General features: G+C 53.7%; 1 protein-coding gene across 1 annotated transcript in view; it reads left to right on the top strand.

Moving 5' to 3' along the window:
- The window catches only part of DOC2B (double C2 domain beta), a 32,128-nt gene that overhangs the window by 4,962 nt on the left and 13,400 nt on the right, over positions 1-13,766 (top strand). The window contains exons 2-3 of the mRNA XM_009094797.4: positions 5,566-5,645; positions 11,410-11,484. Of these exons, the coding sequence (XP_009093045.1) occupies positions 5,566-5,645; positions 11,410-11,484 (155 nt within the window). The remainder of the gene's footprint in view (positions 1-5,565; positions 5,646-11,409; positions 11,485-13,766) is intronic.

The following is a 13,766-nucleotide window of genomic DNA, read 5'->3' as shown; positions in this document are numbered from 1 at the left end:
GATGCAGGTGCAGGCTGCACATCCTGGTCCCCCCAGGAGCCTTCCTCCTCCCAGGGATTGCCCACGGGCAGGGACACCCCAGAGTGCTGGAGGTGAACACGGGGCACCAGGAGAGGAAAGCACACCAGGGTGAGCAGGATCAGCCTGGGCATCCCTCCTCCAACATCCAGGGCAGCAGCATCTGGGCTGTGGCCTCTGGCACCTCTGCTAATGAAGGAGCCACACAGCTGCTGGAAAACGAGGTTCCCTCTCCCACAGCCTGCCCAGCCCTTCCCCAGTTCCAGGGTGCAGGAGGAGAGGCAGAGAGACACTCCTTGTTCCCCAGGGGTTCCCAGATCTCTCCTATCTGTATTTAACACTGAAGGCAGTTTTGGGGGGTTGTTAATTGCAACGCTGTACTTCATCAAAGGAGGAGAGAGGGAGAGATTTGAAGGCCATCTCCAAACTGAAATTGCTGAAAGTCTAATTGCTGCTGACATCAGGGACCATTTAGTGCTGTAAAACATAATTGCATCTCTGAACTGTTCTGAGCAGATAAGTGTTCCTCTGAACACTCCTCCTGGAGAAGACAGAAGAGCTGATGAGCATCCATCAACAAACCTCATGAAGAAGCAGCTCCCTGCTCCAGAGCTTACCAGGGGCTGGCTCCATATCTCCAAAAAGAAGAAATATTAATTGCTGCAAATTTTAAGGGAGAAACCCCCGGCCAGGCAGGGAGCATTGCAAGAGAGAAAAGTTGTGTTTGTTCCTTGCTCCTGATCCTTCTGAGTTCAGCCACATCTGTGGATCTGCTGAGGAGGGAAGGTCTCCTGCCTGTGTGCTGGATCTGGTCCCTGCTGGGGTTTTTGGCAGGGTTGGGAATGTCCTGCCCTGCCAGCAGCACATCAGAGTCACAGAACCACAGGATAGTGAGGTTGGAAGAGACCTCAGAGATCATCGAGTCCAACCTGTGCCCTGACACCTCACCCAGACTCCAGCTCCCAGTGCCATGTCCAGTCTTGTTTTAGACACATCCAGAGGTGGTGATTCCACCCCCTCCCTGGGAAGAGCATTCCAGTGCTTTATTATTCTTTCAGTGAGAAACTTTTTCCTGATATCCATCCTGTACCTTCCCTGACGTAGCTGGAGGCTGTGCCCTCTTGATTCCTGTGCTGCTGACGGGGATGTTCATGCCCCAGTGTGCTGTGCTGCCCCTGGGACATGCCCCAACACCTCCCAGAGGATCTGTTTTCCTGGGATAGCTGATGGTGATGCCAGCTGCCAGCGGTGCCCCGTTCCAGCCGGATCCCGCGGCCGTGCCGAGGCTGGAGCTTCATGCCAGAGGTCAGTGCTGCCACCAGGGACACCTGGCTGTCCCCAGCACCTTTGGGATCCACCCCTGGCTGCACAGCAGCACCCTGAGTGGATCTGGAATGCTGAGGGTGCTGGGGGAGCTCAGCCCCAGCTGCAGGAGTTGGTGGTGCTGTTTTCCAGGAATAACCCCCCAGGGTTTTCCAGGTTCATGGAGCCAGTCCTCAAGCTCTGTCCCATCCTGGGCCCCTGGATGTGCTCAGGGAGGCTGGAGCACACACAGAGCCACCCACCAAAATGTTCTTCAGCAGCTTGGCTGGGAAATGGCAGGAGATAATTTCTGTTCCTCCTGAGGAGTCATTTACCAACATTTTATATGGGGCTGTAAGTGCACAGAATTACCTGCTGCCTTTCAGGACCTTTAAAATTATCTCCATTGCAAGGGAAAAATTAAAGCAATGGAAGAATAGGGACCTATCTTTTATAGTGCATTAAAAAATACCCAGTCTGAAGGTTACTGAACCTGTGCTTTCTGTAAGGGAGAGCTAATCCAGACAATCCCCAGCAGTCCTTTTACTGCTCCACTCTGATCTCCCTGGCGCAAAATCCGTGAGCAGATTATCTTGGGAGCAGCAATGCTGATAAGCAGAGGGACTTAAGGCTTTTTGGACTTCTTTTTAATTAGTTCTATGGTGGGGCTTTTGTGTGCACACCTCCCCTTCTCCTGCTGTAGAGCTTTGCTGGGCTTTCTAAAGCAGTCACACCTGCCTTGGGAGAGTAAGGAGTGTGCTCCATCATCACTTCCAGGCTTTGCTGAAGCCTTTCCTGGGAGTGTCAGTGACTTTTCCACAGCTTGGGATGTGAAACTTTTTTTCCTTGGAGCATCCCAGGCTGTGGAGAGGGCGGCTCTGCCACCCAGCACAGCCCTGCAAGGACAAGGGCTGGGCAAGGCAGCAGGGCTCAGATTCATCACCACGTTTTTGCCTCTCATCCCACAGGTATAAATAGAAGCTCCTTCAGCCTGGCCTCACCCTGGGCTCAGCCAGGAAATGTCAGCAATAAACAATAAATTCCTGCCACCTTGGCGGGGCTGGCCGAGCCCACGGACACATCTGCTGCTCCTGCTGCCCTCCAGTCACCCCCTGGCCCCCTGAATTAATCAAAAGCACCCAAAGGTCAGTGGGAGAAGAGGCCACAAGTGGGATTTATTCTTCCTTTTAGAGGCTGTGTTAAAAGGCAGGCCCTGGCCAGAGCCTTCCCATCAATCTCTCCCAGCTCGTGGGGAAGAAAGAGGGTCAGAACCTGCTAATGAGTTCAGTTTTCCTAATGGTTATTTTATCATTGGAGCAGAATAATTGTAATAATAATGATACATCCTGCCTGCTGTCGGGAGAGCGCCAGGCTGCCTTTGTAAAGCCTGACAAAGGCATTTATTTATATTTTTTATTTGCAGCCTCTGTGATTAGAGGGCAGTGTTCAGAATAGCCCAGTCGAGTTAAATAATCCTGGTAGCAGTGCTTGGAGTCTAATTGCTGCCCTTTTCTTTTTTAGGTACTTGCTCCCCTAATTAAGATCACAATCGAGCTGCATCTCGAGTGGGAGGGGGGAAGCAATTAAAGAAGGGGGATTAGGTTGCTCTGCAGAGGTTTTGGGCCCAGTCCTGCCAGCTGGGGATGCAGGATTCCCACAGCCAGGGCTGGATGTGCTGCTGGGGTGGGAGCAGTGAGGCAGCGCTGGGCTGGTGCTGCCCACTGCAGGAGCACAGGGCTGGGCTGGGGCTCCTGGGGCTTCACAGGCTGCTCTTGTGGGCTGCAGGGGTGGCTCCTAGCCCTGCTGTGGCTGGAGGTCTCCTGCCACCTCCTCAGCCCTGGCTGTGCTGGATCCATCCCTGGCTGTGCATTCCCAGAGGCCTGTGGGGCTGTCACCCTGTCCTGGATGTGTCCCATGAGTCCTGGGCACCTGCTGGCTCCTGGCTCTGGTGGCAGTGCTCACCTCCAGCTCCACAGCAGCAGCACCTTGGCTGCCAAACCCCTTCTTGGCAAACTTTTCCTCCTCCCCTTTATCCAACAGCCACGTTTTTAAGCAATTAGCACACATTGTGCTGATGTTTCCACATCCCTCTGCCCAAGGGCAGACCCTTCCTCGGGATTGAGACTCACCATCCACAAAAAAACCATCTCTGCTTGGAGGGAAACCCCTCCAGGACTGGAGCAGGGGTTGGGAGGGCACAGCCAGGGGTGCAGGGCTCCAGCTCCAAGAGGAATGGGAACTGCTGGATGTTTGCTCATGGACTGCCAGAGCTGGGAGCAGGACCCGAGTCCCCACCTGCAGAACAAGCTCCTGCTGCTGTCTGAAGGTGATTTTAGGTTTTTTTAGCAGGGCTCCTGCTGTCCTCACCCCTGGGGCAGGCTCGGGCTTTGTCAGTATTTCCTGGCCGAACTCTTGTTTGCCTGCCAAGCTTTTTAATTTGTTTTATAAATTGCCAAATCCAGCAGGCTGAACCGTGGGCCCCCTTCTGTGATAAAAATAAAATAACAGCTTGAACTCAGAGGGCAGAGCAGTGGGGCTGGCAGGAAATGCTGATTAAAGGGCAGGTGGAAATGATGAGGCTCCGAAACCGGAGGTTTCATCTTCCGCTCTTGAGTGAAAAATGCAGATTTGGGAAGTTTTGCTGACTTGGTTTGTGGAGCCTCCAGCTCCTCACGCTGCCATCCTTGAGCTGCTCGGGGCTGAGAGCACCCAGAGCCCTGCTGGTCCTTCCTCCCTGCAGGGGCTTTAGCTGGGAATTGCTCTGGAAATGCTCATTTGAGCCAAACCCAGAGATGGTGCACAAGGCACAGCAGGTTTGGCCTCACCCCTCATCCTCCCCTGGCAGGTGAAACCCCTCTGATTTGTGCCTTACCCAGAGCAGGAGCTAATGTGCCATGAAATTGCTGCACAACCAGGGGGGTACATTATTCTGGCACAACTCTCTCTGGGTGTTTACTCTGCTTTGAACTCAAGATATTTGCTTGGGAGAAAGGATTTTTTTCTTTTGCCAGCAGGCAAACCTGTATCTCCTTTGCCTTTGGGCTGGGAGATCACTGTGAAATTGCAGCAGGAAGGTTTCAGTCCCCTGAATGTCCTTAAACTCCGTGGGTGCCTTGCTGCTATCAATGCTGGGGGAAAAAAGCACCTTATTTCCTCCATAAAGTTTGTCCAACTCCTCTCCACTCAGCAAAGCCCGCTTTGATATTAAGCAAAACTGTTGTGGTTTTTATTTTGGATGTTTTTTCACGTTCTGGACACGGCAGGAAGGCGCAGTGACCTTGGAAACAGCGGTGGGATGGTGCCTGCTGCCAGGGCAGCACTCAGGCAAAGCTCTTTTGGGAAGGTGGGCATGGAAAAGTGGGGTTTGCTGGGTCCAGAGCCACCCTGGAAGTTCCAGGCTGGTGGCAGGTAAAGCTGAGCCAGGGGAGAGGCTGCTCCACGTCCAGGCTTTGGTGTGCAAATCAGGCCTGGGAGCCTTGCAGGAGGTTAAGCCATGTTTTTTGGGAAGCTTGTCTTTTTAAGGCTTTTCCTCTGCTTTGGATTAGTGAGAGCTGCTCAGATCATCCAAAGGGAAAAAATTTCTCAAATCAAAAGGACTTTTGCTGCTGAGGCTCCTCTGGTTTTGTTCTGCTCCCCTGCCCCATCCCTGTGTCCCATCCCAGGAGACGCTGCCGCTCCTGGATCCTGAGGATGCCATCAAGGAACACCGAGCTGATTAAAAGCTGTTGGTGTTTTTCGTTTTAACCAGGAAAGTATTTCCATCCTCACTGGGTTTAATTTACAGTTTGCAGCCAGATTGGAGCTGGGAAGGGATCCCACTGGTGGCTCATTTGTTTGAAGGTGTCACTATACAAACACACGTTGTGGGAATGCCAGCGGCGCTGGAGGGGAGGATGTGCCAACAGCAGCACTCAGCTGTGTCCCAGCCATTCCCAAATCTCCCCAGGGGACATCCTTCCTCTCCTGGGGGACAGGAAGCTGCTGGCTGCAGTCAGGCTGCTGAGGGATGGGGATAACCCAGGGGATCCACTCATCCCTCACTCCTCTCCCAGGGCCGTGCCAGCCAACCTGGGAATGGCCACTCCCAGCACATTTCATAACAGGGCTCCCAGCAGGATGCTTTGTGTTTTATAATGCCTGCAGCCTGTTCTTTAGCACCTCAGGGCACTCCTTTTGTGCCCAGAGGGAGAGCAGCCCCATGCTTGCAGGGTGCAGCAGGTTAATCCCATCTCTCCTCCCTTGCAGCCACGCTGGGGACGCTGGATTTCAGTTTGCTCTACGACCAGGAGAACAACGCTCTGCACTGCACCATCAACAAAGCCAAGGTAGGGCTCAGCTGGGCTGGGGGGGCAGCAAGGACTGGCTGTGCCAAGGGGATCCAACCCATGGCTGTGCCAAGGGAACCCAACCCATGGCTGTGCCAAGGGAACCCACCCATGGCTGTGCCAAGGGAATCCCACCCATGGGAATCCCACCCATGGCTGTGCCAATGTCTTAGGAAAATTAACCCACAAACACCAGAGGTTTATGTCCAAAAAGGAGAGAGAGAAGTCCTTTTTTTGGCTGGGATCTCTCCAGTTTTTTGGAGGATGCAGCCTCCCTTTTAATCCCAATTTCCCAGCCACATTTCCCTTCTCTCTTTCCCCATTGGCTGAGGTACTTGAGAGGTTCAGACTTCCCAGAACACCTGATACCAGAGATTTCCCTCTAATGTACAACCCTCCCTTTTAATTTTTAATTCTTATGGAATTTAGGAGTTTTTCTTCCCCATTGTTTCTTCCCCATTGTTTCTTTCATCTTTCAGTGTTTAATTTCGTTTACCAGCAAACCTAAAGTTTATTTGTAAAGGAAAATATCGTTTTCCTTTCATCCATCAATGGAATCCTTCCCATTGTTTCTTTTATCTCCCAGTGCTGGTTTTATCTACCAGCAGACCCACAGCTTGTTTGGAAAGACAAATCCTCTGTTCCTCCCAAAGGGAACCCCACCCATGGCTGTGCCAAGCATCCCTGGGTTCCATCACCTTCCCAGCACCTCTGCCCTCTCCTTCCCCTCCACCCCTGCCTCTCAGGGCGTTCCCAGGGTCGGGAACCGGCTGCTCATCCCCCGTGACGAGCTGGGACTGATGAGTGATGCTTTTTCGAGCAGCCCATCCCGATGTTGTTATTTACTGTGACCGGCTGTCGGTTTATAAATGGCTCTTTTAAATGCTGCTAATCACGGCCCCAAAGTGCTGCGCCTCAGCGCCTTTGCCGTCTGCGTGATTGAGGCAATTAGGGGCTTTTTGCACATTTGGGAGCGGCAGCAGGGAGATGAGGTCCGGATTCAGCCTGGGCAAGGTGCTGCTGGGGGCTGCTGGGTTCCCCTCTGCATCACCAGTGACCATCAGAGAAACGAGAGCCCCACTCCAAACGTGGGCTGGGGGGAAAACACCTCAATCCCTGCAGGTCTTGGGAAGGGATGGGGGGTTTTGGAGAAGGCAGGAGAAGAGGCTGAGCCCCAGAGGGTCAGACCTTGCTGTTTGCCTCCTCAGGATGCTCCTCTCCCCCCTCCACGGCTCGTGTTCAGCCCCCAGCCCAGCGTTCTCCATGGCTGGAACACCAGCAGCAAAGCTGGGTTTTGGGGATGGGTGTGGAGGGATCAGCCCCAGCTCTTCTGGAGCAGCTCCTGGCAAGGGCAGCACCCCCAGGTGCCAGGCAGGCAGGGCAGGGCTGAGGCAGGCTCTGTCTCCCGGGAATCCGCCGGGTCAGGCTTCCCTCGGCGCGCACGGGAGCCGTGCCAAGGAGGAGATTTCTAATTGGGTTTGGAGTGGGTGGAAGGCAGGGAGGAAGGAGAGCTCTGGGCAGCAAGTGATAAATCTCACATCAGCGAGAGCACGGGCAGGGCTGGCAAAGGAGAGCCCTGGTCCCTGCTGTGCCCACCCAGGGGTGTGGGGGTACCCCCCAGCATCACCCCTGCCCGTGGGGAGGGCAGAGCCCCCCTGGCCACCCTGACATTCAAGCTCTGGAGTCCTGTTCATTTCCATTCTGCTCTCATTCTCCCATTTTTCTCTTTTATTTACATTGCCATCTGCTCGCTCTCATTTCATCTCTCGCCTGGGGAAAGCTGCCAAAACTTGACTACAGAAAGGTAAGGGCCAGGACCCCGCTGGCTCCGGGGCTGGGACAAGTAGAGCTGGAGAGGAGGAGAAGGGGGAAAAGCTCCAGCAGTGCTGGGATGTGATTTACCCTTGGCCCAGCTCCTGGGGAGCTGTGTCACCCTCCAGGGAAGCGCCCTGGGCATGTGCCCAGCTCCAGCAGCTCCTGGAGCTTTGATTGCTGCCAGCAGCCATTCAAACCTATTTCAGCCACGTGAGACACGTTTTTCTTTCTCTCTAGTAACCCCAAACAACCTCCCTCTCTCCCTTTATTTTACTTCTCATTGTTGTTTTTTTTTTAAATCTCCAGCACTTTTATATCTGCTGCTGCTCCTCACCAGTCCCGTTATCTCTCCTGGGGAGCAGCAGGTTCAATCCAACCTCTATTGGATTCCCTCAGCTGCTGGAGGGATAATGGGACAGCCACTCCACGTGGGAATTCACCCTGCTGCTGTGCCAGGGAACATTTGGGAGGGGTTTTCTAAGGGGTGTAAGTCCACAGCAGGATTTGGGACACTCTGGGTGTCACCAGACAGGGTGGTCGCAGGAGAAGGCAGGAGCAGGCAAAAGCAGACAGGAGCAAGGAGGAACAGGCAGGAAAAGATAGGAGCAGGCAAAAGCAGACAGGAGCAAGGAGGAACAGGCAGGAGCAGGCAGAAGAAGCCAGGAAGAGGCAGGAAAAGGTGGGAACAGGTAAGAACAGGCAGGAAAAGGCAGGATAAGGCGGGAGCAGGCAAAAGCAGCCAGGAACAAGGAGGAAGAGGCAGGAGCAGCCAGGAAAAGGCAGGAACAGGCAAAAGCAGCCAGGAACAAGGAGGAGCAGCCAGGAAGAGGCAGGAGCAGCCAGGCTGGCAGCAGCCACCTCGCACTGGTGGCTCTCGGTGCTGGCAGCAGCCCCGCCTGTCACACTTCAGGCACGGCTGAGCTCAGACACGTTGTAGCTCAGCTCGGATCAATAGGAGAATAAATCAGGGCATTGTGGAAGCTCATTCCTGGATTGCAGGAGCAGCCAGGCTGGCAGGAGGGCTCTCCCTCTCCCCTGCTGCCCTGCACGAGCTCTGGGATTGTGTGGATCTCTGCTGTCCCCCGTGGGACAGGGCTGGGGTGTGCTGAGCATCACCCCCTCCTGGAAAATAGGATGGAAAAGGATTTGGTGAATGTGCAGGCTCCTGGTTTTGTGCCCTGCCATGCCATGGCTTGGCTGAGGATCTCACTTTGTGCTCAGTCCTACAGAGCCCAAGCTGCCATAGGGGATTTATAGGGGCATGCAGCAGCACAGACACAGCAGGCTGTGCTGCCCTATAGCTCCAGTGCTCTCCTGATTTTGGGAATGCCTGGGATGAGCCTCAGGGGGCTGTAGGGCGATGGTGAAGGAGGTCCTGGCCCCAGGCAGGCCATGCCAGGTAGCTGCTGCTCTTTGGAGCATCCTTGGGCTGCTCTCCCTGCACCTCTGGCCAGAAAACCCCCAGGAGCTTCCACCCCACTGAGCATTTGGCTGCTCCCTCCCTTCCACCCGAGGGGAGTGCTGGAGGTCTGCACTGAGCATTACTTATGGATTGGCTCATCAATATTTATCACTGCAGGGAAATTCCTCCAGCTGCCGGGCTCCTCTGGGCTGGCAGGGTGGAAATGCAGTTTGCTCCCTTTTCCAGAATGGGATGGCTCAGCCTGGGAATTATCCAGGCTGGTTTTTGGGCAGGCAGCTGGTTGTGGGGTGAAGGATGGAATGAATCCATCTCCTGTGATTTCTGGACGCCTCTGGCGTGGCATTAATCGGCAGCCCCGATTAGCCCAAGCTGTAATTAAATCCTATTGATTAGCTAAATGTCACTGGCACGGGGAGCAGCTGGCAGAGCCTGGCATGCAGGGAGCTGGAGGCCTCTGTGGGATTGCAGCAGAGATTTTGGGGCTGGGTAGAGGAAGAGAAAAGATGAAAGTTAACCTCAGCTCCACAGATGAGCGCAGCAGCAGGAAGGGCTGGAGCCAGGGATTTGCCCCAGCTGGGTCTGGGGGAGACTCTGTGCCTTGTCCCTCTCTGCCTCTCATCCCTCTTGGAGAAGCTCCAGGCTGGTGGTCCCTCCACCCAGGGGAAACAAAGGGGGTCCTCCCTGTGGGAGGGATCCTTGCAAAGCAGAGCCCTGTTAAATTCAGCTGTTTGTGCCAAACACGGATCCAGTGACACGGGAGGGAGGTAGACGTGACATTAGGAGCCATTTTCCAGGCTCCTGTCACTCCATCTTCCATAGCACATCTATTAAAAAAGCCTTTAATAGCCTCCTCAGAAGGTAATTTAATTGAGCTGAATTGATGGGTGAATTACAGAGCTGCCTGTCATTCTCCATCCATTTTCCAGGGAATCTGCCTGCTCGGTTCTGGTTTCATTTGCTGTGCAGCCCAGGCAGGTTGGGCACCTCTGACCAGGGAGGCTGGGAGAGCACAAGTGGATTGTGCAGGCAATTCCCTCCAGCCCCTTCCTGCCCTGTCTGCCCCATCCTCATCATCTCCTGGACCACAGACATCATCCCACTTAAAGCAGATTCACCTCCATTCACTGCTGATATTTTTATCCTTTTGGCTTTGCTCTAGAAGCAAAATCCTCTTTGCTGGGCACCATTTGGCCTCCCTTGCCCCAGGGCAGCACGTTTGTCTCTGTGGCAGAGCCCTTGCTCCAAGTCAGAGACACTCCCAAGGTCAGGAGCATCCTGGACAAAACTGCAGCTCAGAGAGGGTCCTGTGGTGCTGTGGGTCAGGCTGGGTGGGTTATCCCCTACCTGTGAGGCATGGAAATGATTCCCCCAGCATTCCCCTGCTCCGTTTGCCCAAATCCTGGATGATTGCATTCCTTCTGCACGCAGCCATTCCACCAGCAGTCCATACAAATGCTTCCCTGCCGCTGGATCCCTGGCAGCTGCACACACTCACTCATTATCCAGGCACTCTGCTCCTCACAAAAAGGCTGTGAGGACTCTCCAGCATCCCCCAGCCTTGTCTCCCTGGAGCCAGGATTGGATGGGTACCTCTGCAGAAAGCCCTGCTCTGATCCAGGCACAGCCCTGCCTTCAGCCAGCCCAGCAATCATTCCTGCAGGGATCCCACAGCCAGGCTGGAAATAATCCAAGGACTTCCACCATGGAGCCATTCTCATTTCTACTCAGGACTGCTGAAAATTAAGCTCCATTTTTCACCCTCCTGACTCACCTCCCTGCCCTGTGGAGTTGTTTTTCCATGCAGTCTGTGCAGGTGTGGTTTGTGCATCCCCCCTGGATCATTTTCAGGGGGTTTAGAAGAGGAAGAACAGAGGCACAGCTTGTGCCCTCCCTCTGCCCAGAGCAGGGCATCACATAACAAACCTGATCCACATCATCCTTTAAGAGTTGTGAGGGTCTTGTAGAAAACCCATCAGGAATGGCCACAGCAAGTGTTTCCTTGGCTTGGTGCTCCTGCAACCCCAAAATTACTCTGTGAACACCACAGCATCTGGCTGGCACCAGCCTCCCACTGGCCTGGAGCTGTTCTTCCTTACTGACTGGGAGTAGGTAGGTGCTATCACACCCTCTGCAAGTGGCACCACAACAGCAGAGGTGTGTGTTTGCTCAGAAGCAATTATTCAATGACAGAACCCTGTAATTTCAAAGCTGGGAAATCACTGCAGTGATTCTCTTTCAGCCCCAAGTGAATGGTGATGAGGGTGGCAGAGCTGGCTGCTGGCAGGGAGGGAGGGAGGGAGGGGTGGTGGTGCCATGTGCAGGTGAGGAGCCTCCCACAGCCCCTCCTGGAATGCACAGATGGGAATGCTGAGCCTGGATCCTGCAGAACCCACTCTCCCCTCCTTCCCCAATCCTGGGGAAGCCACAGCTGCTCCATGGAGCCCAGGAGGGGCTCAGTGAGGCCACCCTGCCTGCCCAGCATCCCGCTGCCCTCCTGATTCCTGCTCTTTGCTGTTCTCCCTGCAGGGCTTGAAGCCAATGGACCACAATGGTTTGGCTGATCCTTATGTCAAGCTGCACTTGCTCCCTGGAGCCAGTAAGGTGAGAAACCTTTTCACTTCTCCTTCCTTTCCTGGGGCTGCAGCTTCTCGTTGGAAACCAGGCCTGAGAGAAGCTCCTGACCCAGGGGCTGTGGGCTGCTGCACCCAGACCTTGAGTGGAAGTTGCTCAGAGAGAGCAGGAGGTGAAAACTGGGCTTGAATCCATCCTTACAGGAATGGAAAATGCCTTGCTGGGAAACCACTGGCTGGCAGCCAGGTGCCAGCCCTGATTCCTTACCTTGGGAGCCCAGCATGGGAATGCTGCATTCCAGGAGCCCCCGGGAAGCATCGAGTGAAACAACCTCAGCCATAAACAAATCGGACCCTTTTAATTCCCTTTTTTTTTTCCTGCCCTTATTCTTTTGCATTTAAAACCCCTCAGATCATAATAAAACAGAGTATAAATCATAAGGGAAATATTTCCATCTCCTTTGGTTCAGCACTTGCTGGAGAGAAGAGTAATTAAAGATATTGATGTGTGGTGAGAGCTCGGTGTAAGTGACGGGGATGCGGAATTTAAATGCTCCATGTGTGTGTTAGGAATATTAATGGCACTCTTATTCCACACGAAAGGAAAGACCTTTTTTTGGGGGGGTGGGGGGTGGGGAGGAGGTGTGTTTACTTGTTACAGTTCAGTTGGATTAATTCCCAGTGTTCAGGGTGGCAGAGGGAGTTTTTAAGCACGTTCTGAGTTTCCGCTGCAAACGGAGCCGCGAGCGCTTTCATCAGCGACATTATCAGTCATTTCCATGTTTTGCAAATCCATTGATGAGCATTTCTGCTGGAGGCAGGAGGGGCAGGAGGGGAGGGAGCACAGGAGCTGCAGATCCACAAGCCATGGGGGGACCCTCTCCTTGCCCCATCTCTGTGCTCTGTTCCAAACAGCGCTGCCCTGGGAGAGGGGAGCAGCTCTGGAGGGTTTGGATTTGTCCTGGCCTGGTTGTTCCTGCAGCAGGACAGTCCCTGAGTCCCTCTCTGGGTGTTTCTGTCCCAGATTTGGGCTCTCAAGCACCTGTGGGAAGCAGGGCTGGGCTCATTCCCCATGCAGAGCTGGTTGCTGACTCCTGAGTCATTCCAGATGGGAGAAAAAGGCACTCCTGGAGCTCAGCTCCTCTGATCTCACTCGTGTCCCTTCCCAGGGCAGCTTTAGCAGCTGGCTGATGTTCATGCCACCCTCTTGGCTAAACCCACTTTCCTTCCCAATCCCTGGAGCCCCAGGGATCAGGATCTGGTACCTGCAGCTCTGAGCAGGCTGTGAGTGCCATTGGGGCACCTTCCCTGCTGTCCTGGTCACTCAGGGCTCCTGAACCCAAGGTGGGGAATGCAGCAGCTCCCCACAAAGATCCAGAAGACAACTTGGATGTATTGATGTGCTGAGAGTTTCCTATGCCCAGCAGCAGCTGAGGCAGGGATTGAGTTGTCTGGCACCTAATTAGAGGGAAAATTGCTGCTCTGCCAGGCGGTGCCAGGCTGGGAGCCTGGTGGTGAAGCCCAATCTGCAGCCTCAGCCTCTTTTTTCTGCTCTTCCCAGAAGTGAGGAGAGCTCAGGGAGGGAGGAGATCCATGTCCCCTGAGCTGGGGAGTGGCTGTGTGCCAGGATGTCCCATCCATGCAGGGGACACAAGCCCTGCTGTCTCCATCCTTCTGCTCAGCAGAGCTGCTGGAGGGAGCTCCTGGTGCTGACAAAACACCTGCCAAGGAAGTTGTTTGGAGTCAGGCAGGATCAAGAGCTGTGCTGGGAGCAGGAGTGCAAACAAACAGCCAGAACAGCAAATCAGCATTTTTATTTAATCCAGAAAGGATTTTCCCCCTCCCTTGCTCTCTCTTACTGCTTAAATGAAATCCTGGTCTGTGCTCTGCCAAGGTTCCCATTTTGCTGGCTGTCTCCAGGATTGGGATGGTTTGGAAATGAGTGAGTTGCTGTGTTTCTGCCCCTCAGGTTTTTGCTGGAGGAGGGGTGGCTTTGGGCCACCCCACTGAGGGTCCCAGCACTGGGACAGAACAGTGACAGCACCCATTGCCCCTCAATCTCCAAACTGGGCTGTGGCATTTACTGGGTCCCCAGGATGAAGGAGGAATTGAGAATCTGACTCCATGTTCTTAGAAGGCAAATGGACTATTCTATTCTATTCTATTCTATTCTATTCTATTCTATTCTATTCTATTCTATTCTATTCTATTCTTATTCTATATTCTATATTCTATATTCTATTCATTCTATTCTATTCTATTCTATTCTATTCTATTCTATTCTATTCTATTCTATTCTATTCTATATTCTAT

The sequence above is a fragment of the Serinus canaria genome, chromosome 19 (genome assembly GCF_022539315.1).
Source record: "Serinus canaria isolate serCan28SL12 chromosome 19, serCan2020, whole genome shotgun sequence".
Classification (NCBI taxonomy): Eukaryota; Metazoa; Chordata; class Aves; order Passeriformes; family Fringillidae; genus Serinus; species Serinus canaria.
The sequence above is the reverse complement of the archived record's forward strand: the minus strand, read 5'-3'. Positions and strand labels throughout refer to the sequence as shown.